Source organism: Amaranthus tricolor, chromosome 5 (genome assembly GCF_026212465.1).
Source record: "Amaranthus tricolor cultivar Red isolate AtriRed21 chromosome 5, ASM2621246v1, whole genome shotgun sequence".
Lineage (NCBI taxonomy): Eukaryota > Viridiplantae > Streptophyta > Magnoliopsida > Caryophyllales > Amaranthaceae > Amaranthus > Amaranthus tricolor.
In genome coordinates, this window is record NC_080051.1 from 12,125,061 (window position 1) to 12,149,178 (window position 24,118).

At 35.1% G+C, this 24,118-nt stretch overlaps 2 protein-coding genes across 8 annotated transcripts in view; one reads left to right on the forward strand and one right to left on the reverse strand.

Annotated features, from left to right (window-relative positions):
* Positions 1–394: 394 nt before the first annotated feature.
* Positions 395–10,303, forward strand: LOC130814228 (protein FAR1-RELATED SEQUENCE 3). 7 transcript variants are annotated; one of them, XR_009042339.1, is made up of 7 exons: positions 395–643; positions 1,173–3,358; positions 3,453–3,542; positions 5,083–5,232; positions 8,365–8,481; positions 8,718–8,827; positions 9,770–10,303. XR_009042339.1 is itself a non-coding variant. In XM_057680309.1 (6 exons), exons 2-6 carry the CDS (start codon positions 1,184–1,186, stop codon positions 9,809–9,811), a joined length of 2,574 nt encoding a protein of 857 aa, XP_057536292.1. In that variant the 5' UTR covers positions 395–643; positions 1,173–1,183; the 3' UTR covers positions 9,812–10,303. The 7 variants fall into 7 exon arrangements, 3 of the variants coding, with proteins under 3 accessions (XP_057536292.1, XP_057536291.1, XP_057536290.1); XR_009042337.1 differs by having other exon boundaries at positions 395–3,358; XR_009042338.1 differs by lacking the exon at positions 8,718–8,827 and adding an exon at positions 9,326–9,415 and having other exon boundaries at positions 395–3,358.
* Positions 10,304–11,866: 1,563 nt separating this feature from the next.
* Positions 11,867–24,118, reverse strand: part of LOC130814230 (serrate RNA effector molecule-like) — a 13,759-nt gene continuing 1,507 nt past the window's right edge. Inside the window, exons 2-12 of the mRNA XM_057680310.1 lie at positions 20,696–20,811; positions 19,077–19,134; positions 16,797–16,883; positions 16,635–16,709; positions 16,517–16,564; positions 16,261–16,329; positions 15,353–16,153; positions 15,224–15,272; positions 13,833–14,104; positions 13,214–13,369; positions 11,867–12,449 (exon numbers count right to left, since the gene is read on the reverse strand). Of these exons, the coding sequence (XP_057536293.1) occupies positions 12,389–12,449; positions 13,214–13,369; positions 13,833–14,104; positions 15,224–15,272; positions 15,353–16,153; positions 16,261–16,329; positions 16,517–16,564; positions 16,635–16,709; positions 16,797–16,883; positions 19,077–19,134; positions 20,696–20,811 (1,792 nt within the window). The 3' untranslated portion in view covers positions 11,867–12,388. The remainder of the gene's footprint in view (positions 12,450–13,213; positions 13,370–13,832; positions 14,105–15,223; positions 15,273–15,352; positions 16,154–16,260; positions 16,330–16,516; positions 16,565–16,634; positions 16,710–16,796; positions 16,884–19,076; positions 19,135–20,695; positions 20,812–24,118) is intronic.

Sequence of the window (24,118 nt, forward strand, 5' to 3'; positions counted from 1 at the left end):
TTTTTCTTTGAAAAATCAATTTACTGCAAGAGCCCAAATAGTATGAGACCAACTTTTACTACTCGTCCAATATATTTAGATGATTTTCCAAAAGTTGACAAGAGATAAGGTTGAAGAGGAAGAAGAACACTAATGGAGAAGCAAGAACACTTTGAATGAAAGACGAAGAAGGTGCTGTGTTCTAATGAAATGAAACAGGGATAAAATGGTCATTTCCATACTTAACGGAAATTAAACGTTTTTACGTTAATAATATTATGGTAGTTAATTTTCCAAGAGTTGACTATTACTTTGTAAAAAAAATTTTAAAAATTGTCATCACTCACCTTTTGGTATAATTGATGGATACTATATTAAATATCCCTGAAGATAATCACATACGAAATATCCTAATGTTAAGACGTCCTAAACTAAGAATTTGGGTTAAGTCAAACGTAAAAACTCCTCGTTGTACTCTGCCTACCTTCCTCTATCCTCTCACGTGCAAAATCAGAATTATCACTTCTTCAGCAGAGCAGCCGCCAATTTGATCATCCTTCTGGCCTCCGGTCTCGTCTGTGTCCGTCTCTAGTCACGCCGTTACAGATTTCTTTACCGTTGCCGTTATTGATTCCGTTACCGTTTTCGTTACCGTCTCTCGGAGGTGCCAATTACGAATTATCATTTTTTTTAAGTATGAGTTTATTTATTTTTTAAAACTAAACTCAAACTGATTGAAAGGGGAAAACAATGAAATCTGGATTTGTTTAGGGTTTCTCTTCTTTTAAATTTGTAGGTTTTCTTTCACTTCAATTTAGTTTAATTTAGAACAATATATATCTGTTTTTCTTAGTTATTAAAAATTAATTATATATATTAAAAAAAAAAAACTTAAGTTTTATATTTTTGATAAGATATTGACAAATTTCTGTTATCATTATTTTTTTTGTGATTTTTGTTACGTTTTCTTCTTTTTTTTGTCTCTTCAGAAATGTTTAATATTTGAGTTTGTCAAGCTGATCGTGTTTTCTCTTTTGTGGGTGGGAGCTGTCTTTTAATTGAACTTTATGTTAACTGATTGATAAAATTTATTCCACATCTAAGTCAGCAATCAATATTGGATTAGTTTTTGAGATGTAAATGTTATAGATCTGCAGTTTGAATTGATATGGGTATTGGGATTATTGATGTAGCTGATGGGAATATGAGGATTCGTGCCTCGACGGATAATGGGGAAACTGGGATGGGTGAGGGTGGAGAGAGGAATCCGAATGATGAATATGCTCTCCAGGATGAAGTTACAGTGTTAGAGCCTCATGTGGGTATGGAGTTTGAATTGGAATCCGCTGCCAAGGCATTCTATGAAGAGTATGCTAGGCAAACGGGTTTCAACACGAAAGTCAGTCAGACTGGTCGTTTTAGACATGGTAGTGGTGCCATATCTAGACAATTTGTATGTACGAAACTGGGGTCGAAAAGGAAGTCTAATGATGTTTGTGAAGCCATGATGAGGATTGAGTTGAAGGGTAACAAGTGGGTTGTGATGAAATTTGTCAAGAAGCATAACCATGTATTAGGGAGTCTTAATAAGGTGCATAGTATTCGACCACACAGACATTTTGCTGGAGCCATGACGGATGTTACTGAAGCTTACCGAGCAGGTGTTGTAGTGCCTAATGGTGTTATGTATGGGAGTATGAATGGAAATCATGCAAGTCAAACAGTTTCTCCTTTAGACTCAATCCGCCATATCAAAAACCCAAGCTGTATAAATTATGCCATCAAACCGGCTATACCAAAGAGGACATGGGGAAAAGATGCTCAAAATATGTTGGACTACTTCAAGAAAATGCAGGCTGAGAATCCTGGTTTCTTTTATGCTATACAACTCGATGAAGATAATCGTATGGCTAATGCATTTTGGGCAGATGCAAGGTCAAGGACAGCTTATAGTCATTTTGGTGATGTAGTTACTTTAGACACTTCATACATAGTGAATCAGTATAAAGTGCCGATTGCTCCCTTCACTGGAGTGAACCATCATGGCCAAACTATTTTGTTTGGTTGTGCATTGCTTCTAGATGATTCTGAGGCTTCCTTTGTTTGGTTGCTAAATACATTTTTGACTGCTATGAGTGATCACTCTCCTGAGTCTATCGTCACTGATCAGGGTAGAGCCATACAGGCTGCAGTGAGAACGGTGTTGCCAAGGGCCAGACACTGTATAAGCAAATGGCATGTCCTCAGAGAAGGCCAGGATAAGATGGCTCATGTTTGCCTTAGATATCCAAATTTTCAGGTTGAGTTGTACAATTGTATTAATTTAACTGAAACAATAGACGAGTTTGAATCATCTTGGGCTACAATTATTGATAAGTTTGACTTGAGGAGGAATGATTGGCTTCAGTCACTTTATAATTCTAGACGACAATGGGTGCCGGTATATTTTCGAGATTCCTTCTTCGCTGTAGTATCGCCCAATCAAGGAGCTGAGTGTTCTTTTTTTGACGGTTTTGTGAATGAACATACAACCTTGCCTATGTTTTTCAGACAGTATGAAAGAGCTATGGAGTACTGGTATGAAAAGGAATTGGAAGCTGATTTTGATACAGTCTCGAATACACCAGTTTTAAGGACACCATCGCCTATGGAGAAGCAGGCTGCTGATCTCTACACCAGGAAAATCTTTGCGAAGTTTCAGGATGAGTTAGTAGAGACTTTTGTATATACTGCAAATAGGATTGATGGCAATGGTGCTACGAGCACATACAGGGTTGCTAAATTTGAAGATGACAATAAAGAATACACAGTAACTCTAAACATATCTGATATAAGAGCAAACTGTAGCTGTCTGATGTTTGAATATTCAGGAATTCTTTGTAAACATATATTAACAGTATTTACAGTGACAAATGTTTTGACCTTGCCTTCACACTACATCTTGAGGCGTTGGACCCAAAATGCCAAGAGTGTGGTTGCATTGGATGAGCCTAGTGCTGATCATGCACAGGAATCAATCCCATCAAGGTATAAACTTCTATGCCGAAAAGCAATTAGATATGCAATAGAAGGAGCAACATCATCAGAGACCTATATCACAGCTATAACTGGTCTGATTGAAGGGGGGAAGAAGATTGCTACTGTGAAGAAAAATGTTGCCAAAATTGCTCCTCAGACCCCTCAACTATCTGCTTCTAGAAGTGGTGATAAGAAAAACTCTGCTGCTGATACTCGTTTGTTATGGCCGAGACAAGATGAAGTTGCCAGGAGGTTTAACCTCAATGACTCTTCCATCCTACCTCATCTTGTCAGTGATATGAATCTTGTACGCATGGAACCCACTTACCTTAAACGAGATGATGTGCCCTTTGACAACATGGTATGTGAGAACATTACAATGGCCAATTTTTTCTTTATGCATATTTTATAGTGTTCATATTATAGACTATACTCTGTTTTACAATTCTTGCTAGGTTGTACTTCCTTGTCTAAAGTCAATGACATGGGTCATGGAGAATAAAAATTCCACACCAGAAAATAGACTAGCTATAATCAATTTAAAGGTATGTACATTCTAATTGTGCTTTTGTTGGATTTTTTAGATGCTTCTGTTTTTATTTTAGCAAGTATTAGCTTAAAGGATTAGAGACATTTTATACATTGACACCCTTGACTAATATTGTATTTATTTTTAAGTGTTGTATATCATGTTTGTATTTTCAGTCCACATCCACATAATTCAAAACTGGCATAAAAGGACTTCTGCTTGAGACTAGGAGACATACTCCTCTTTTTAGGTGCCATATGGGTTTTAGCTTTCCATTGCCTTTGGCCCCTAACCTCCACAAATTTACATCATAAAGGATGGAATTCAGCAGTGCATTAGTAAGTGATGATTTTTGTAGTAGGCATAGTGAAAATTTGCGGCATAAGTTATGATGTTAGTAACTTCATGGTCATGCAGTAACGGGAGTAAGGGGGATAGTACAGTTGTATCGCCAAATACTGACTGGAATTTGAGTTATCCCTTGAAAATGCCTAGACACGCGGTTTGTTATACACACCTTTACCATGCAAACCTTATTGTTTCGGTTTCTGAAATTATTTATGACCTGCCATGTTTGCATGCTGGTGATTTGGTATTTTTTGGGATGAAATTGGCTACACATGGATATTTTAATACTAGAATTTGCATGTGTTTGCAGTAATCAGTATACTGCCCTTTCGGGATTGTATCTCATTGTTGGAGTAAGTCTTGTTTGAACTTGGTCCACATAAAAAAAAGTGTGCACCAGTTTCTGTATATTTCTTCATTTCTACTTAAACACTTAATTCTAGTCTTTAAATGGTAAGGTATACACTAGTTTAATGTGGACTAAATCCATACAAGATTTTTACCCGTTGGTGAGCTAATAGTTTGGTGGAACTGTGGGAGGATAGTTGATCACCTTATTATTGCTTGCTGGTTGTCAATATAGATGTTGCAAATGAAGTATTCTGACAAGGGAGGAAACCCAGAAATATATTCAACTGAGAAGGGACGGAGAGAGGTCTAAATTTTAAACTCAAAACCAATAGTTTCTCTACTTGGGCTGACTTCAGTTTTCCTGCTTCTGCTGGTTCTTTGGATATACGCTTTCCAGTACTTTGGCATTTGAAGCATTTAGTAGATTGAAGCATCTGATATTTTTGTTCTCTTCTTTTTCCCTTTTGAGGATATAAACTAATATCTTTCTTGTTGTTTTTATAAATGCTATTGTCGTCTTGAAACAAATGTTCATGAAAATTCTCTAAATTTTTGCCCCTAACCTGTTTTTTCCCTGTGTTGGTTTTGCAATAATAGCCTTATCATTTTATTTACCGTCCTTTCGCACTGTAGTGACTGTACAACAGAACTATGTTAAACTTTGATGGCATTACTTATCATATCAATCATTTGATATGATATTCTCCTTGACAACTTGCTCTGTGCTTGTAGACTGATCCTATTTCCATTTGTTGGAAGAGAGTTATACATGGTTCATTTAATTTAATCTTCTTTTTGGCAACTTGTTCTGTGCTGACATTTATTGTTTGTTTCCTGTTCTTCATTGATTAATGCAGTTGCAAGATTACAGCAAGAGCCCTGCAGTAGAGTCAGAAGTTAAGTTTCAGCTGTCGAGGGTCACTTTGGAACCTATGATTAGATCTATGGCCAACATTAGTGAACAGCTGTCCACCCCAGCTAATCGGGTTGCTGTAATCAATTTAAAGGCATGTTTCTACTTTCTTCTGCCGTTTTATTTTGTCATAGTATTTTTCACATGTTGATTGGACACATTTTATGACACTTTTTTTGGTCTGTTCTCAGATAAAGAATAGCATAGGAACATAGCAGAACTGAAAGTGTGATGTATAGATCATACTTTCCTGGTCCTATACTTCTAACTAGACCACAGAATATTTCCTTTGCCGCTAAACGATATCTATCAGCCTGGGAGAAGGCATTCGGGACTTTTTTTTCTATGATGATTGACTTACCGAACTGTACTAATGTTTGTTGGTCTTTGAGTGTTATGATGATCATATAATGTATAAAATTTTTGTTACCTGAATGACATAGCTAAAGTCTAATGTAATCATGTTGTTAGCCATGACTGTCACCAGATTTTCATTTCTGAAAAATAAGGAACAGCATGAACTTGTCTGGAAGTACCTGAAACTGAAACCTATTGAGACAATAAAGAGACGTAATTTTAATATCTTAAGGACATAAAGTGCTATACTCACCTGAACCAGACTATAGAACCAATAGACAATAGGGCAGAATGCTGGTCTTTTAAAACCTCAATAACTCTGATAAAATTCATAAGCAGTTATTATACATATTGCCCAGCTGATGGGAAGAATTTGATTGTGATTTCTAGTCTGAACTATACTCCATTTCTTTGCTTATTAATCAGATATTTTTTTAAAAGAAATTTCAAGATCTTCAAGGCTATCTTGTCATATAAAGGATGTTTTAATATTTTTGAAGTGAGCACTCGTGTGTTATATGCTGCCCAAACTTCTTACTGTAGAGTTTCAGTAAGAAATCAAATCATTCTTTTCTTTGGTAGGGGTTAGCAATTAGATAGATTTAACTCTCCCATGTTGCATGGGTTTAGTATGGATTCCCTTACTGCAACAGTAGGTTTTGATTTATGTCTGAATGATGCCGATTATTTTCTTTTTTATTTCATTGCATCTTGTGTTTAGCAGTTTGTACAGACTCTGAACACTTGGGTAATTCGATTAAACCTTGTATCTGATTTAATATTTACATTCCAAAAACACCAGCTATACTAGCAATGAAGTAATTTATAAGCTATGGAGTCCATTGTCACACCTTATTTTGTAAAGCTACTCCCATAACTTCTCTGCCAAATACAGAAGCAAAGGAAATAACTTGTGGTCTATTTTAAATGGAAATTATGGCATAAAGGTTTCCAAGGAGTTGAGTACTTATGTTTTCAGATAGGAAGATGTCTACCAGAGAAAACTTTCCCTACTTTTTCCCAGCTTAGTTTTAAAAGGCACGAGACACACAAGGTGTTATAGCATAAGTGCAAGGCGCAAGGCGCACGGTGTAGCGCGAGCTTTTTGGTTGGCGAGGCACATAATTTTGCTCAAAAGGTTATAAAACAATTGTAAATCATTTATAGTACTTTTAACAATGATATTAATATTAGTATTTCACAAAGATCTTGAACATTCATTATCATTGCACTGAGCCACTAATATATTGACAAATGACACAAAAGGATACCTAAACCACAATCTAAGGCGTTATGTATAGTTGTTCTCTTTTTGTTTGTTATCACATTTTTATTAAAGAACATAAGAAAAAAGAAAGTAGAAACATCAAAGAAGAGAAAATTTAAAAGGAGAAATAAAGAAGGAAATTGAACAAAATAAAAAAAATGTAGAAAGAATCAGAAATAATAATGTGGAAGAAAAGGAAAAAAAAAAGGGGAAAAGTAATAGAATGAAGAATCCAAAAATTTGAAGACGACAAAACAAGAGAAGAAAATCTAGAAAAAAAAAATCTAAAGACGATAGAAGAAAAGAAAAAAGAATCAAAAAAAGAAGCTACCTAGTGGTGGTGTCAGGTGGAGGCACCGAGTCCGCTTCCTTTGATGGATGAAAACAATTTCAAGAAGTTAATGCTTGCATCAGTATTCAGTTCCCAAGCATCTTTGAGGCTTGAGCATTATTGAGAATCCCTCCCTTCCTTAACCTTTGGTATCTGCTAGAATTGAGAGACCATTAGGAAGTCTGTTGGAACAATACTTTCCTTGCATCATTTTGTGGCTCAATAAAAAAGAATGGATTAAGTTGCTTTACAAATGTTGAACATTGCGGAAACTATTGATTAATTTTGTATGCCAAATATATGGCTATTTGGCTGTTTTTTACTTCAAATTATTTGAGTTATAACTACCTTAGATAACTGTAGAAAGGCAATATTTATTTGAAATTGGAATGGTGGATAGACTTGTTGACTACTGCAATATAGGGGTAATATTAACTCCTTTCTAGTTATGAAATTTAGGAGCTTTTTTGTGTTTAATTTTCATTTTGTTTGTCTATATGTGCTAAGTTTTGACTAAGCTCAGTATATGATATTTTAGAAACTTTATTCCTGTCAAGTGTTGGCTATATAGAACTGAGGTGTTTTGTCTGAGGTTGCCTTCTGAATTGAAGCTTTGCCTGATGTTCTCTTATCAACACCTTATGTGATACGACACTATAAAATATAACGTTGTTCTTGGAATTGTTTTCATCCTTCAATCCATGCAATACTAATACTTAAAAGTTAGATATCATTTGTCAAGCAGCCAAGACTAGTATGATCAGAGATCAATAAGAATGTAGGGTAAATTTGTGTAAATTTTCTCTACATTCTTTTGACTTAGACTTCCTCTACACTTGTAATGTTATTCAGAAGTGAATCTACTTCCCTTAAAATGGTTTTGGAATGTCAATGTGCACTTGCTGAGTGGAGTAAAGGTGAGCAAAGGGGGTAGTAATGGAATTAGGGGATAATATGACATCCTTGGTTTTACCATATGAATAACCTTTACTAGGACCCTGGCATCAACCTTTATAACCTAACTTGTGTTGGAATCTTTCATCTAAGATGAAGTCTTTGGTGGGTTGTTTTTTCTCCAGTTTACTGCATGGAAGAAGAGAGGATTATTGTGGGAGGGTGAGAAGATGACTACCTTTTTTTGACGACCACTATTTTCTGTTTCTTACGCGTATATTACCTTTTATTCCAGTCTTTCAGGATGAGACGTGCATTATTGGGTGACTGATTACGCCTATCTGTTTTTCTGATTGAAATTGTTGTATCATTTTCAGCTCCAAGACACCGAGACAATTTCTGGGGAGTCGGAGGTGAAGTTTCAAGTTTCCAGGGACACATTGGGTGCCATGTTGAGATCAATGGCTTATATCCGTGAACAGTTATCTGTTGTGGTAACTTTTCTAGTCTTGTTATTAGATCTTTGGCATATACCTGTGAATCTGTGATAGTTATCTGGATAGTTTCTCCCTTTACTAGATTCTCTCAGGCCTAGGCTAACAAATAATACGCTGCAAACCTTGAAACTTGAAAACCATAAACTAATGCATCTCATTGTAGATTCGGTGGTCGTTTGGGATTAGAGTCAGGTCTATTCACATCAGGTGATGTCCGGTTCATGTTGTGTTAGGTCATCTCAAAGGTTTGGCCACGTCATCTCATGTCTGAACATAGATAAGAATGGTGGTTGTCGTCATGATTGCGGTGATGGTTGTGATGTTGCAGATGCGGCACCTCCTGGTATTACAACTCGTTTTACGGACATGTGAATTTTTGACTTATAAATTCATTTAATCATAGTAATTCAAGTTTTTTCTAAAACATATTATCAAATTTTTTATAATAGGCTTTTTAGAATCTAATACACTTAAAAATGATAATAATGGCTAATATGTTAGAATAACTTATAATGTTAGTTACTGCATGAGTATAAATCACTTGTTATGTTACGGGTTTTGTGTTTCGTTGAGCCCAAAATCTGTTATAAAGCGTCCGTTATGCAACGTAAAGACCTCATTTTTATTTCCATGGGTCTGAGTCAATACCAAGTCAAATAGATTTGGGTATGTGGATTACGTTTAAGTTGGATCTATACCACATTAAGTCTATGGCCTGGATCTAAGTCAGTTTTCGTTGATTTTGGGTTCGATCATTTTGTTGATTTTCGTTGTATGTTGGATTCATATCAAGTTCCAGGATTGAGAATCGGAATTGATATCGAGCTTGAGTCATTTTCAGGTCGGGGTGCAGTGCAGGTCAGATTTGAACCCAGTATAGTCAGGTCACAACTCACGAGCTAACATTAGGATGGTCTATGGTCTGCTATAGGTGACCCCCATTCTTTGGTTGGTGCCGATCACTATTGGCTGTTTTTTCAATCGAACTAATCATATACAATCGTATTCATGTGCTTCTTGCTTCAAATAAAAACTGTTTAATTATCAATAAAATTTGTACAGATTTTCAGGATCACTTTTTTGTATACCAATATCCCAAACTGCCATTTTTGGTCTCTAACTCTAGGAACTCTGATTAACCTGTCCCTTGTAGTAGTTAGTCCAAATCTATTGATGTGGTTGATCTTTCAAAACTATGTTATTTTTTCAAGATATTTAACTTAGATTTGTTCTTCAAACTTCATACTTTACATACTAGTATAACTGTGACTCTTTTCTTTTGCAGATGGATTCAACAGAACAGACGTCAAAAAAGCAGCGAAAATAGCTGCTTTAGAGTCTTGTAATTGCAGTTTTAGGGTTAGATTTGCAGCTTCCTTTAGGTGTGCAGTTAGGACATTTTTCTTTTCTTACTCACCTCGGTTGTCGCGCGTTTCAGTCACCTGTCGTAAGTACATACCAGTTTGCCGTGTGTTGGTTTGCACAGTTGGAATGGGGTAGGAGAAGTGCTAGTTTTGTTACATAAGAGGCTTAAGTTAAGTCTCCCTCTTCGTCTCCCCTGATATTGAGGCGTGAAAAAGTTGTATGTGTTTTCGTTTTATGGTCTTCAACCATGTAATCATAATTGATTGTTCCTTTGGCTACTTTCACCAGCTGAAACCCCACCTATTATAGGTCCGCCCGACCTCCCTACACAGGCTACATTGCAGTTTCTGTCTTCCTTACGATTTTAAGTTTCATTATTATTTGCAATTTAAGTTGATCATGTATTAAATCAAAAGTGATTTGCAATTTAAGTTGATCATGTATTAAATCAAAAGTGTTTTTGGTGGTGTTTGGTACGTAGGATATTCTCAACGAAAAGGGATAAAACTTTTCCCTTGTTTTACCAAATTAATACTCGTGGAAGTAGGAGTGTCAATTTGATGTTCGGTTTGGCTTTGATACAAATTCAGTTAAAATCAGTTGTGGAGTGTCATTCAAATTGAACTGAAATGATCTATAATTCTTTGTTTACACCCTCTTCTGTCCTTTCACAACCAGCAAACTCTCCTTTTCCTTCGCCACAATCATCATTATTATTAACAACGTTTTATTGAACAAACCTAACCAATAAAGAAAGTCTTATTTGTATCTTTGGTTCAAGCCTATTAGTATGTTTCACAAGGTTACAAATAATATATTATATGTATTGTTTGAAAACAAACTATATATATAATATTTGTCATTATCGTTTGTTTCAAACCTTGTTTGTATCGTTCATTTAATACAAATGATACAAAAAAATAATTTTTGAAAATAATAAATATACCTTGGCATATTTTGTAAATCACAGTTAAAAAAGAATAGATTTCACTTGATTTTTGCTGAAGAAGACGAATTTTTTTCTTTATCCCCAAATCGTGTTGTTAACTTCCACCCAAGTACCAACACAATAAACAAAAGATGTCCTTGCATTGTCACTAGAAGGTGAGAACAATGAAAATTTGGAGTTAGGAAATGGTGAAGGTGTTGTCATCATTTCAAATGAACACAAGGAGTTCTACCCTTAGCAAAGCATAAACATTGTGCCAAACTGGTATAAGTCTTTCAAGGGTGATGAACTAAAGCTAGCATTTTGGAGTGAATATGTCTGATTATGAACAAGCACATATGGAAATGGGTGAAACACATGCAATGATGCAAATGCAGTTGAAGGGTTCAAGATGTTCAGTAGGGCTTTTATGAAGATAAGCAGTAAATTCGGCAGAAACCTTTATTGGTTATATCATCACATCAGTATGCATATTATGTTTGTACTTCACAGTTTATTTAGAGATGCATCCAATTATGGTCAATGAGCATGGTATGAAAGGGGTATACATGTTGGGAAGTTAATTAGGTTTGGGATTCAACATTTTGAGTGTTAAGTTAGTTGGATTCTTGTCTTGTAATTAAGCTTATTTTGCAGTAAATATATGTTAATGAAATTATTGTGAAAATGTTTGCATTAAATGTATGTTAATGATGTATGTAGTAAAAGTATTGGAAAAAGTTAAAGATGTTTGCAAAAACATCCTTTATTTGCATCATATTTAAACCCTACATTTCCATTTCATATTACATCACCAACATCCAACAAAACTGGGAAAATACTTGCTACATCCCATACATCATACTCTATTTCATAATCATAATCATGACAACAAACGAAAACCAGAAAATTATTGATAATATACAAAGGTTTTTCTCTCTATATCCTAATTTGTCTATGAAGATGAACCACTAAATAAGAGTTAAGGATTTTAAGTCTACATTTCCTTGTAAAAAATCAAAATTTTTTACCTATTACTCAAGTTATAAGAGAGATGTCTTTTAAAACAAAATAAGAGGATCAAGATCATATTATTCCAAAATAACCATAAGGTCGAATTTTTATACAACAGATACCAATGGTGAGATTTTTATAAGTAAATTTTCCTTTGATTATCGTACTTGCACTATTTATAATTCTGTTGTATTTGCTATATATTAATTTTCATTCTAGTTAATATATACAAAATACCATCATCTGATATAATTCTCAACTACAAAATTGATAGACAAATAGTCTTACAGTTGGTTATTCTCTAATAATTCCAACTAGAATAAAAATAAAGAAAAATCATCCTTTACTAATTCCACACATTAAATAAATTGAAGGATGAACAAAACATGGAATTACTACACAAAAATTAGTCCATAAATGTAAGAGCGTTCAGCTATCTGAATTATCTACCTCTGACGTCACAACCAAATTAAAAAGGGTAACAAAATTAATTTGCGAATGCAATAAAAAAATGTAGTAATGATTTATGCGAATCCGTACAGCACAAGCACAGGCAAGTCACAAGTGTTTCAAATGGCAACATGTTGATGTCATCACTCATAAACTCCGGTAGTCAATAACAGTGACTTCATCATCTGGCGCATCCAAATCATGGTAACTGCATCAATAGCATCGAATTATGGTCAATGAACAAATAGCATCACGTTAAGATCAGAAAGCAAAATTTTATGTAGCGCACAATAACAAAACAACAATGCCATTCAGTTGCTGTCACCTGAACAAAGGGGTCAAATATACACAATCATACCCTTGTGAAAACAAAGGTTGTTTTTGATTAACCTTTAATAACAAAATAATCTATTAATTTACATAAATAAGTACATATGATTTAACGAGTATTTAATTAATCAATTATAATCCAAAACAAAAAAAAATAAATTTTGGTTTGGTTTCATCGAGAATGGAAACTGGGCGCAATAACAAGATCAAACAAACTATAGAATCGCGGAGATACCCACAAAGTAGTCGCCGTAGTAAGCATCGAGTTCACAGTGATGTTACTTCACAGAAGTAATGATCTATACAAAGTAGTCTCCAAAAAGGCATCGAGTTCACAGTGCTACTCAACTGTGCAACTATATATCTCCTTCAAGCTTTCTCGGGGAAAATTACAATCAGAGACATCAAGATGCATAATAACTATATTGAAGTCATGCCTAGCAGCATGTCACTATTAATTTTGACATAAATGCAAGCATTCAAAAGAGTGAGCTAGAAGAAAAGCGTGAACAAATTCTGAACAAGTGATGTCAAAAACTTTGTTTGAACACGAGCGAGCAAGAAGAAAAGCGTGAACAAGAAGAAGAAAACCACACTTAATTATAGAAGCAGCAAGAGAAAATGTTCGAATAAATTTAGCACCTTCGCAGATGTCTAGGATCCTGCCGGAAAGACGGCGGTAAAATAAGTGGAGGAGCAGCTCTCACATTTCTCCCTGGCCCTTCAAACGGAGTAGGTTGCTCACGTAGCATTCGCATTGCAACCTCAGGCGGGGCTGGCACAAATGGTCCTAAGGGTCTGCATTTAAATCCACAAGCTAAAGGTTCACACTAAAATCTTTAGCCATTAAGCTTCAAATAGGATCATACTCAAAATGGTGTAACATTGACCTAAATAGTAATCTTAAAATGCAATTAACAAGTAAACAGCAACCTGCAAATATATCCCAAAGCTCTTGAGACTATATTATGAGACCTAAATTCTTAACTGACCTAAATTACTATATAGACAAAGACCTAAACATCATTACAGTTGCTACATTAGTTCCCAAGATAGTACAAAGAGGCGTGAATTAAAGGACATGATAGAGAATCATAAATCAAAAATCAATTATTCTCCTCCTTGAACAATCTCATGAAGCCATTTGTTTAAATTTACAGTAATGATGCTTTGATTTGAAATTTTTTATATTTTGAAATCTAGTGTCATTCAAGGCATAAAGAACACCAACACACCAAAGAACTAAAAAATCAATACATACCCGGCACCAGGAACAGGCATCAACACAGGTGGGGGTGCGATATCAGGGGCAAATGGCGCAACATGCACGCCTTGTCCGCCAAAATTTTCAAAATTTGGTTCTTCAGGGTTGCCCTTGTCTGCATCATTATTATTACTGGGTGGTAAATCAGCCTGTGGGTTCTCTTGATTTTCAAATCTCTCAACACCATTCCAATCTCGTTCTCTGCGGTTGCCTCGTTCATCTTTCAGGCGGTTTTCTGTACCTGCTCTCCTTCTCTGCAGTTTGTCCGTCTGCAAAAGGCCAAAAAAGTTTAACAAATCAACTTTGTTTTTTTAGATGCTCTATTAAAAGTAAAAAAAATTAGCGTTCATAAGAACTTATTCCTTTACACCACATTTGGAAAAAGGGAAATTAATTAGGGTAATATCACTTTGAAATCAAGTGTAACAACTACTCTGAAACTTATTAAGAACTCTCAAAAGGTAGCAATAGCATGACATGAATTCCTTTAGTAAAATACTCCTTCCCAAAATAAAAAGTCACATTTAGAGGTTTTAGTCAGTTTAAAAGTTTAAAATCTTGATAAATTCATTTATAAGCTGATTTCAGCAGCTCTTGCATCAATTTCAGCAGCTCATTACTTACTAGTCCACAACGGATACCAGGGATGCCTGAGTTTGAATATTGTTATTTAAGACCTTAATAAAAATAAAAATTAATAGATATTTAATAAGTTGATTTCATAAGAACAGTTAACATAATTCAGCGGTAAAAAGATTTAAGTATAGATTAAAATACTCTAAAAGTTATTTCATCTTTTATTTGACATATTAGACAAACATAGAAATTCTTAAACACATTATTTTTGAGTCATTATCTGCTGTAGTGCTGTGATACATGAAAAAATAATAAAATTGACAGAAAGGTTTCTTAGGTGGGAAAAGGTTAACAACAACCTAAGTTCCTTCCCAAATACTATAGGACAAAGTGATGATTAATCAATGCTTCCCATTCCGAACTCTATCCGTAACCCTGAAGGCCTAAATTAAATTAAACTAACATAGATCAACCATGATTTGTTAGCTACGACATCAAAGTGAATAAAGATCCCACTAGTTTTTTAAGTTCTTCTATTTGAATATGCGATTATGCTTTACTGACAAAAAAAACCCTCTATTTATGATCCAAAGCAATGCAGTTTTCATTACATTTTCACAAAAAACAAACAGCACTTTCCTTAGTAACCACACCAACCAAGACGAAATTCTCTAGGGAAGACGAGTGGAGGGGAAGCATAGGGCATAAAAAATTTCCCATTTTCAGATCTTGATTCCTTTTTTATTCCAATAAAACTAAGAGAAGAAATTTTGTTCACATCTACAAAATGATGATCGGCTCAAAGAACATACCGGCACAAATTGCTGCATAACAGGCTGCCCACCAGGGGCATTGGGGTCACTGCAGAAAGACAAATTGTAATTAATGCAAGAACCTTCATCCAATGAAGCAAATTAGAGATGAACAAGGACAGGACATACTTCATGTAATTCTGGAAGTACAAGTCTTCTCGCACTTTGGATGTAAGTTCCATCACGAGTTCCACATGTTTAAGTTTCAAATGCTTGTGGACATATTCAGCAGCATGAAACAGCTTTGTGCAGCCCTTAGCCCCACAACCATACTTCCACCCATACTTTTCATCCCTAATTTTTCTAACAAACGGATCCAAAGCTTCAACAGCAGCAGCATCTATCTTTTCCTTTGCAGTCATGACCTCAAGTGGGTCCTGAGTCTGCATCCTGTTCTGCCAATAAGAATCAACTTTCTTTTCCCATTCTACTGCATTACTAGACGCATCAGAACTCTTTCCCTCTGCTCTCACATGCCGCAGGCCCTTAGGTTCTGCAATTTCAATTGTGCCATAATAATCTACACCATGAACACGCCAAAGGTAAGTCACAAGTGTATCCAGAAGCTCAACGCCCTCAAGGCCCTTGACAGAAGTTAATCCTCGGATAATAATAACTGGACCAATTGATCCACTATGAGATCTCTCTCTATTCATTTTGTCAGTATCATCTTTAGATAAGATGTTGTCCTCAATTCCTTTTTCAGAGTCAAGTTTTGTGACAAGAGCTTGAGCTAGTTCAACATCAATTTGAATTCTTCTTGGATCAGAACTAACAGGGTGTGCCTTGGTTGCAGCTGACATATCAGAATCCTTCGCCTGAACTCGACCATGACGCCTCCTTTTACCACCAACATCTGCCTCATCTTCAGAGTTTGGTTCACTAGTCTGGCCAGATTTATTAATGGACAAGGCATTTGCACCTGGACCCCTGTTAAAGTATTGGCCCCAAGACAAGTAAAGATATGATTGCAATATACAAGCAAATATTTCTGCTCAACAGCAAATCAAACTTCTTAAAAATGAAAAATATCTCACATATCAAGGCTCCCACTATGCAAGTCCAACAAAAAATCTTTAGCAACTTTGCGTGCAAATTCATTCCTCCTACAGGAGAGAGCATGGATGTCAGAGAGGTTATTTAAGCAACTAGTAATTTGATACTTCTTTTTCAAACATGAAAATAAATCACCAGAAGATGACACAAGCAGAATATTAACAAAGAACAAATTTGACAAAAGAGGAAGCTGTGGCTACCTGTTATCACCACGCTCCATATACGGATTCAGCATACCTTTCTATGACATTCAGCAAATTTGTAGGGTGGTACTTGTCCCTCAACCTAAATAAGAAGTTGTTCAATAGTAGCTTTCAAGCAAAAACACAATAACCAATAAATGATTAATTAGTACCATTCTTCGTCTTTGTGAGCCTCAAAGTATGTACGCTTTTGAGTAGAAATGTACTCTGATTTGTACTCCTGATACCTACACATAGTAAAATAGCAATCTGGCCAACATAAGAGGACAGTTCTATATCAGCACTTTCATTTGCATGAGTCAAAAACATGTTACCTACGCTCAGCTTCTCCTGGTAATACATCGTCTTCAAGCTCCTGAATAAACTGCTTGTAGGTCATCAAACCTTCTCTGGAAAAAGTTCTGAAAAACCAAGATCAACATAATCAGGTAAAATCAAACAACAAAAAATAGCTCACCACTCTTAACGGTAGAAAAAGGCCAATATGATGTAATCTTCCCACAATAAGTTAAAAGCACGGCCAACATCAATAATGGTGCAACATTGTTTTACGGTTGGCACTTGGCAATAATACCACAGCCAGCAATCAAGTTCTGCAATTTAATAACGCAAAATGGCCTAAAAAGCCAAGAACAAAGGTCTAAACCAAAATAAAACTTAAAACACAGGATTTCAGTATTTGATGAGATACTTAAATAAATTTTAAAATAGATGCAGAAAAAACGATACACCATTTATAAGAAAACAAAGGCAAAATGCAGCAATGAAAGGAACTACGAAAATTTTAAAATATCCTTCAACATTGAGCTCACTTCTGCAATCAACCAAAAATCTCTATTTGCCTAAACTTATTACTATTCGATTTTTCAAGTTGACCAACCGCTTCCCTTTAAAGAGAAAGATAGTTCAGAAGACTCTATTTTACCCGGGATTTTGTGTCACCTTGGGTACCCTTTGTCAAATCTTAGACAATCCAATTTGGACCAAAATCAAGAAACGCCTTCACAAAATAGACTAGTGTGAAACATAAACATGTATTCAAGTCTAACACAAGTACCTTATGTTCTACCTTCAAAATTCAAGCACTCAATATCTTTAAGTATTTAAGGCAATAATAATTAAATAGCAACGAGAACAGCTGCCACATCATAATTCTTATCTTAAAAATCCATGTGAATTTCCCCCTTGTATCACAGGGAATATTATCTTATTCTCTTGTATCCTACAAATTATGAGGTGACAAAAATAAATAATGGTTTTTTGATTTGTTTTGACCCATTTTGGGAAAATTACAAATTCAAAAATCTAGCAAAATACAAATTCAAAAAGAAGCGAAATTACATAGCCTACTCACAAGACATGGATAAAGGCATGCTCATAGTCAATGGAGTTTCAACACTAACACATCTCTCTCCCACTTATCCTTTAGAAACTACTAGGCTTTTCAACACAATAGCACGTAGACCATATAATTTTGGTGAAATATCAGTAACAATTTCATTAAACTCAGTACAAATTACAAAGTCTCTTGACAGCCACACTTCTAGGGGAGTGAAAAGGCTATTTTTTGTATTGCGGAATAGACTAATAAACTTATTAGAATCAAAGTCATTTATGAATAACCACACGATATTGAACGAGTATGCATTACACCCCATTGCAAGCCTCGCTAAAATCCTCCTAGAAACATTGAGGTTCGTTATTCTCGTTATCTCATTAAAAATCAAGAGATAAGCAACTTGCTAAATAAGGGTAGCTATGATGCGTATGTTACGATAGATGAGAGGCATAGCCTTCATAACGAAAACATTAAATAGTGCCTTGGACTCGTAGATATTGAAGACAAAGTGAAAGAAACTTGTTTTATGCTAGTTTGGTTATGTGCAAAGGAACCAAAAATGCACCCAAAAGGGCAAGGTTATAAATTGCGCTTAGAAAAAATAGGCCAAAAATAACCTAGACCGGAGTGAATGACAAGAAGATTTGTGCGAGCATATGTTAATAGATAAGAATGAATGGAAGAGAAATATATGTGGACGATCACTGCAATTGATTTTCTTTGTAGTGAAGTAGTATTAGATAAAGGTTAAACAAGAACTATTTTTGTAAACAACAATCTCTTAAGTGGTTGTTTTGGTTCATGTAGTTGGCCCAATACATTGCGATAGACGCTTTGGCATTATCTTGCGTTGTTTTGAATCATGAAGACAAATTAACAAGATAATAACAACAATGTCAAAGTCTTAATCCCAATAACATGAATTTGGATACATGACTAAAAAAAATCAACGGGTTAAATCATCGCTAACAAATATTATACTTTATTTAATACTAATCTACAACTAGTTCTAATGATCATCTTCATATATTCTCTGATCTTTCTTGATATTTCTTTATTTTATGTAGACAATATTTTAAAACCATTTACACAACCAAGAAGCTGAATATTTATTATGCAATCTTAAACAGACTTAACCCATAAAGGGTACAAAAATCTACAAACTACTAAAGTTGGAAAGACTTCAAGCATAAAACATAAATTAAGTGACTACTACATTACATTGTTAAGCAATATCAAACATCTGAATGCTTACCTCTGAGCATTGCCAGCAGTAGACGCATCAGTATAGCCACCACGTCCCGCCTCCCAATCTAGCAGGTAAGAGAAACAAATTTACTTAAGTTAGATTGTATGAGGAACAAGATAATTAGTAACTAAAACATCTAGCATTCTTGGGCAGCAAAATACACGATAAAAGAAAAGCCAATATCCAATACCAGGCATGCATTTTGGGCTTGAGACTAATGAACTCTAAGCCTGAACAAGAAATTTGGCTGCAGATGAAAGTGGATAAAAAAGAGAACTTGAACAGTAGAGAAGGATTGTGAGAAAACGTCCAAGGCCATATATCAGGAAAAAATGTCAAGCAATATCCTATTCATGACGTATGAGCCAGTGGCTATGTTTTTTAATTACAAGGTAGGTTGAGGAACTTGGAAGGCTAGGTGAAAATTGTATGTCGTACCTAGGAACTTGGAAGGCTAGGTGAAAATCGCAAGTCGTACCCAGGACCTTGGCACTTACTGCAACCGAGACAAGACTTGATTCTCAGCTATGTTTTTTACGGTAACCTAAATATAAATGATAAATTTGATAAGTATATCACCAAGTAGAACAGCAGATCCAGCCCATATGGGAAATAGTATCACAAATGGTTGAAGAAGAAATCCTCAATCCCACCATTTAAAACACTATTTCTTCAAAAAGTGCCTGAGCCCATCAATAATAGATATCCTCGCAACAACTCAACAGCCAAAATTCAACATTCATTAGTGAGAGCTTCATTGTATCAGAAGCAACAGGTATACTTGTATCTGGATCAATTGCATTCTGGATTCTGACAATAATGCCATATAGGTTAGGTACAACCATCAAACATTTCATGTAAAATACCAATAGTCTGGAACTAAGTTCAATGGCCCAACTTGACTAAGAGCAGCATTTATTAGTTTCAGAGCTAGTTCCCCGATGTATTTCTTTCACTCTTGCAAGATTTAAATGTTCATAACAAGTCCATTCAAAAATTTATGAAACTTCAATGAACTAATAGATGGAAGTACAACTTACAACCTTCCGTATATAAGCGCATCAAATGTAACACAAAATGTAACGAGGTATATTAGAGCAAACTACAAAAAGAATTGCTTTAAAGTTCCAAAGCCTTCATGTCTAGTAGAACCCTTTCTTAGACGTGGAGACCAAGTAGGAAAAGGAACTATTGATGAAGTGCACTCATTCATGCTTTACACAAAAGAAACCAAATCCATGATACAAAGCCCACCATAAAAACATCAAGTCTTTGACACCCACTTGAGTAATTATCAAAAAAAATGAAGGAAGCATAACACACAATATAAAATACAGAGTAAGTGGCATTAAAATATAAGTGATCTTGACATAGAGAAAATTAATTATATTACTCCAAAGGATACCTTAAACTTCGGATTTCATATTCTATATCATTAAAATCCTATTTTTTCTAAAAGAAAGGATAATCAAAAACTCCACCTAGAGCAAAACTTCAGATGTAAGAAACGGAAAGTTTTCGAAAGTAATCTCAAAAGGCACCGGTAACTCAAGTTTCACCAACCAACCAAATAACTGACAACAATGTTATATTTTGAAATTGTGAAAAAACAAGGAGTTAAGTACCAGATGGGCCACCAGGAAATCCACCAGAACGAAAACGACCATGAGGCCTGTCATCAGCATAACCCGACCTGCCCCCTATTTCACGATCATATCCTCCAGGATAATCATAGCCAAACCTACAATTCATAAAATATTCCTAAGAAAAACAGTATTAAGACAATGCAATACAGATACAAAGTTATACATAGTCCTGAACATTAATGCACAACAGAAAAAGAAACTGGTGCAGCCATACCCTGTAGTAGATTAAGTAAATGCAAAGTTGTAGCCGAAGGAAAAGAATGGACAAAATAAGCATAATATTTTAAAGAAGCAATCAAAATTTCCTTAAAGAGTAAAATTCTAGTTAAAGAAGTAATCAAATGTCCTAAAGAGCAAATGTCCTAAAGAGTAAAGTTCTAGCAATTTCAAAAAAGGCATTCAGCCACGAATTCATTAAACAAAGTCCACCACAAACACACATATTGTCATAGTTAATTGGGGTGTTAAAAGTGCTTTATCGTGAGTAATTGAGAGGTTTTCTAAGAATGATACTCACCTTCCACTATAAATGAGAGTATCATTCATAGAACAAAGTCCACCACAAACACCTATATTGTTGAGAGGGCTATTGCATTGTTAAAAACTTGAGAGTGTTCTTACTTTACTTTAGTATTGTGATCTTGAGAGATTGTTCTCAAGATAAGGAGAGGTTTATTATACTTGTAATTGTTGAATTCAATATAATAAATTACATTTGAGGGGGAGGTATCCAAGATACCTCATAAAACACATTGTGTCCATTCCATTGCTTTTGTTTGATAATTCTCATTTTGTTTTTCATTGTTGAACCTCTGAGGCTTTCATTTCAAGAACGGACCAACATTTCCCGCGTTGTAAAGGAGTTAAGAATTCGCATTTTGGTACGTATTATGGACGTCTCATGCTTTGGACCGATATTTAAGTGTTATGGTAACTGCATCACTCCCCTCACTGCAAACCGCTCGACCGGTCGAGCTAAGCACTGCTCGATCGAGCGCCTGGTCGAGCCACTCACAGTTTGCTTCTTTTCTTGCTGCTTTGATCAAGCAACTCTCATCAATCGTTCCATACGACACATCCTTACCATCCTTCTCCAATGTACAAGACAAAGCATGTTCGATTTTATGTTTAAAGTTAACGTCATCTTTAAGATTATTGGCACTTGCTTTAACAGTTCTTTTTAAAACTTTTATAACGCGATGCAATGCAGCCTTATTTTTGCATTATGGACTTGTCAAAAGACTTCCACCAATATGAACAAAACCTAAACTCTTTAAAGCTCATAGTAAGATCTATGATAGGACCAAGCTTTCCCCTGCATCTTTGTTCATGGGATCCTCTAGAGAAATTATGCATCCAAGCCTACTACGCACTACCAGATTAATCTCAAATCAACTCAACAAAGCAACACAGTCATTTAACTATTCCCTTTAGCTACAGGCATAACTAACCAATTTTCACTATCAGTCATGGAACTTTAAAAAGAATGCAATTAGAAAATATGGAGGTGTTTTCCATTTTTAGTTTAACTAACGCATGTCTAAAATAGTTATATGAAGAAAACTTCCCAAAATTATGTGCAAAAACCATATAGAAATTTAAAAAGACATGGGTGCTTATAAGGTCAAGAACACTGTTAGAAAATTTGTTCTTGGACTAACACTGCTAAATATAAGCATGAACCCCTTGAGCTAAAGTGTGTCTTTGACCATTGGTGAAAAGAGAAAACCCACACCCACACTTATCCTAAACACACTTCAAACCTACAACAATCTCTTTCAAACCCAACCCCATTTCCTAAATTATGATACCCTTTATGAAGGGTAGTATCTATAAAGGTTAAAGATCCTTATATTCCCAAACCCACACACACATCCACATCCATCAAATAATGAGAAATCAAAGCCCTTGCATTTGTAATCAATCTCTTACCCATAGATACAAAAAACCAAAAACTTCCCACCAAATTCTTTTTTAAAATCTTTGTTTCCTAGCCCTAAACCATGTATAATATAAAAGTCCTTTTCTTTTCTTTTCTTTCTTCTCCTTATATTATCTTATCTTTTAGTTTTTCTAACCTTTTCTTTTCCGTCATTTGCATTTCTTACCTTTTATAGTTACTCAACTATTGTTATAAAATATAGACATACCTAAGTTTCCTATGTTTTTGAAACTAAAATTCATGTTTCCCATTTTCGTTTCCGTTTCCATTACTCGTATTAGATTGAATCTCATTTCAAATAACATTGTCTTTACCTATATCAAATTCTTAAAACGAAATTTAAACTACATAGATTCACGTACATAGACTGAAACAAATACAAATTCAATTTGTGTGCAAAGTGCAAACAAATTAGATTCGACAAGGAAAAAAAGGTTTGCTCCTCTAAAAGGCAAACATTCACGGCTCCTCAATTACAACTAAACATTCAGTCCTAAACATTAGCTCCCATGCAGTGCTTATAAAAGCAAAGTGGAAAATTAAATTCACGTAGTTGCCCTGCTAAAAGTTAAGGGATAGGGTTGAGAGCAGAAACTCTGCACACACACTTCAATAAAGCAGTGACAATAATGAGTACTTCCAAAAGTTGCTCTTCATTCATATTCCATCACTATTGAGCACGACACCATGCGGTGTAGTTCAGGCTCTTGATGACAAAACTGCACTTGAAACTATTACTCACAACCCTCTAGTAACCTCAACTTCAAGCAGTTCAACCACGAATCACAAGTCTCAACATCATTGTCACTTCCTAACATATTTTAGATGTGCTGAAACAAAACATTGATCCAGAAAGGCTCCCACTTAAAAAACCTTCAAGAACAAATATTCTTCTATAACTTAAATACAAATCCAAAACCATCGAACAATCTTAACCTTCCTACCACACAACACAGCAATCCCAAAGCCCCAAGGCTTGATTCCAAAAGATTGCAGGCTCTCCCTCCAACCAGAACTAAAAATAAGCATATATCCCTTGAGCTAGTGTGCTCCTAAATGTTGACAAAACCAATAGCCAAACTTATTCAAAATACATCTAACAGCATAAGCAATCTCCTTTCAAATTTACTCCCATCTTGTGATCAAAATCTCATACCCACACCCATGTGCAAAACCCCATCCATTAGAAAATGATTGATCAAAACATTTCATCTACAATCACTCTCTTAACAAGTTCTTACAAGAACAATGTAAACTACCATGAATTCACAATTCACACTACAACAAAACTCAATCCTAAATTTACACTACAACAAATTCACACTTCTATAGTAATGTCAAGTGTCCAAGAGCCCAACTCATCAAAAGCTCCAAAAAAAGCTCCAAAATTTACACGTCATTCCAATTCCAGTATGAATCATCACTAAACTACTTTAAACTGAAAAATTCAACTTAACAGA

Coding starts and splice junctions, on each gene's coding strand:
- LOC130814228 (XM_057680307.1), top strand. CDS start 1,148: ATGGGTATTGGGATTATTGATGTAGCTGATGGGAATATGAGGATTCGT. Junction 5,233..8,364: donor TTGCTGTAATCAATTTAAAG/GCATGTTTCTAC, acceptor TATCATTTTCAG/CTCCAAGACACCGAGACAAT. Junction 8,482..8,647: donor GTGAACAGTTATCTGTTGTG/GTAACTTTTCTA, acceptor ATCTCATTGTAG/ATTCGGTGGTCGTTTGGGAT.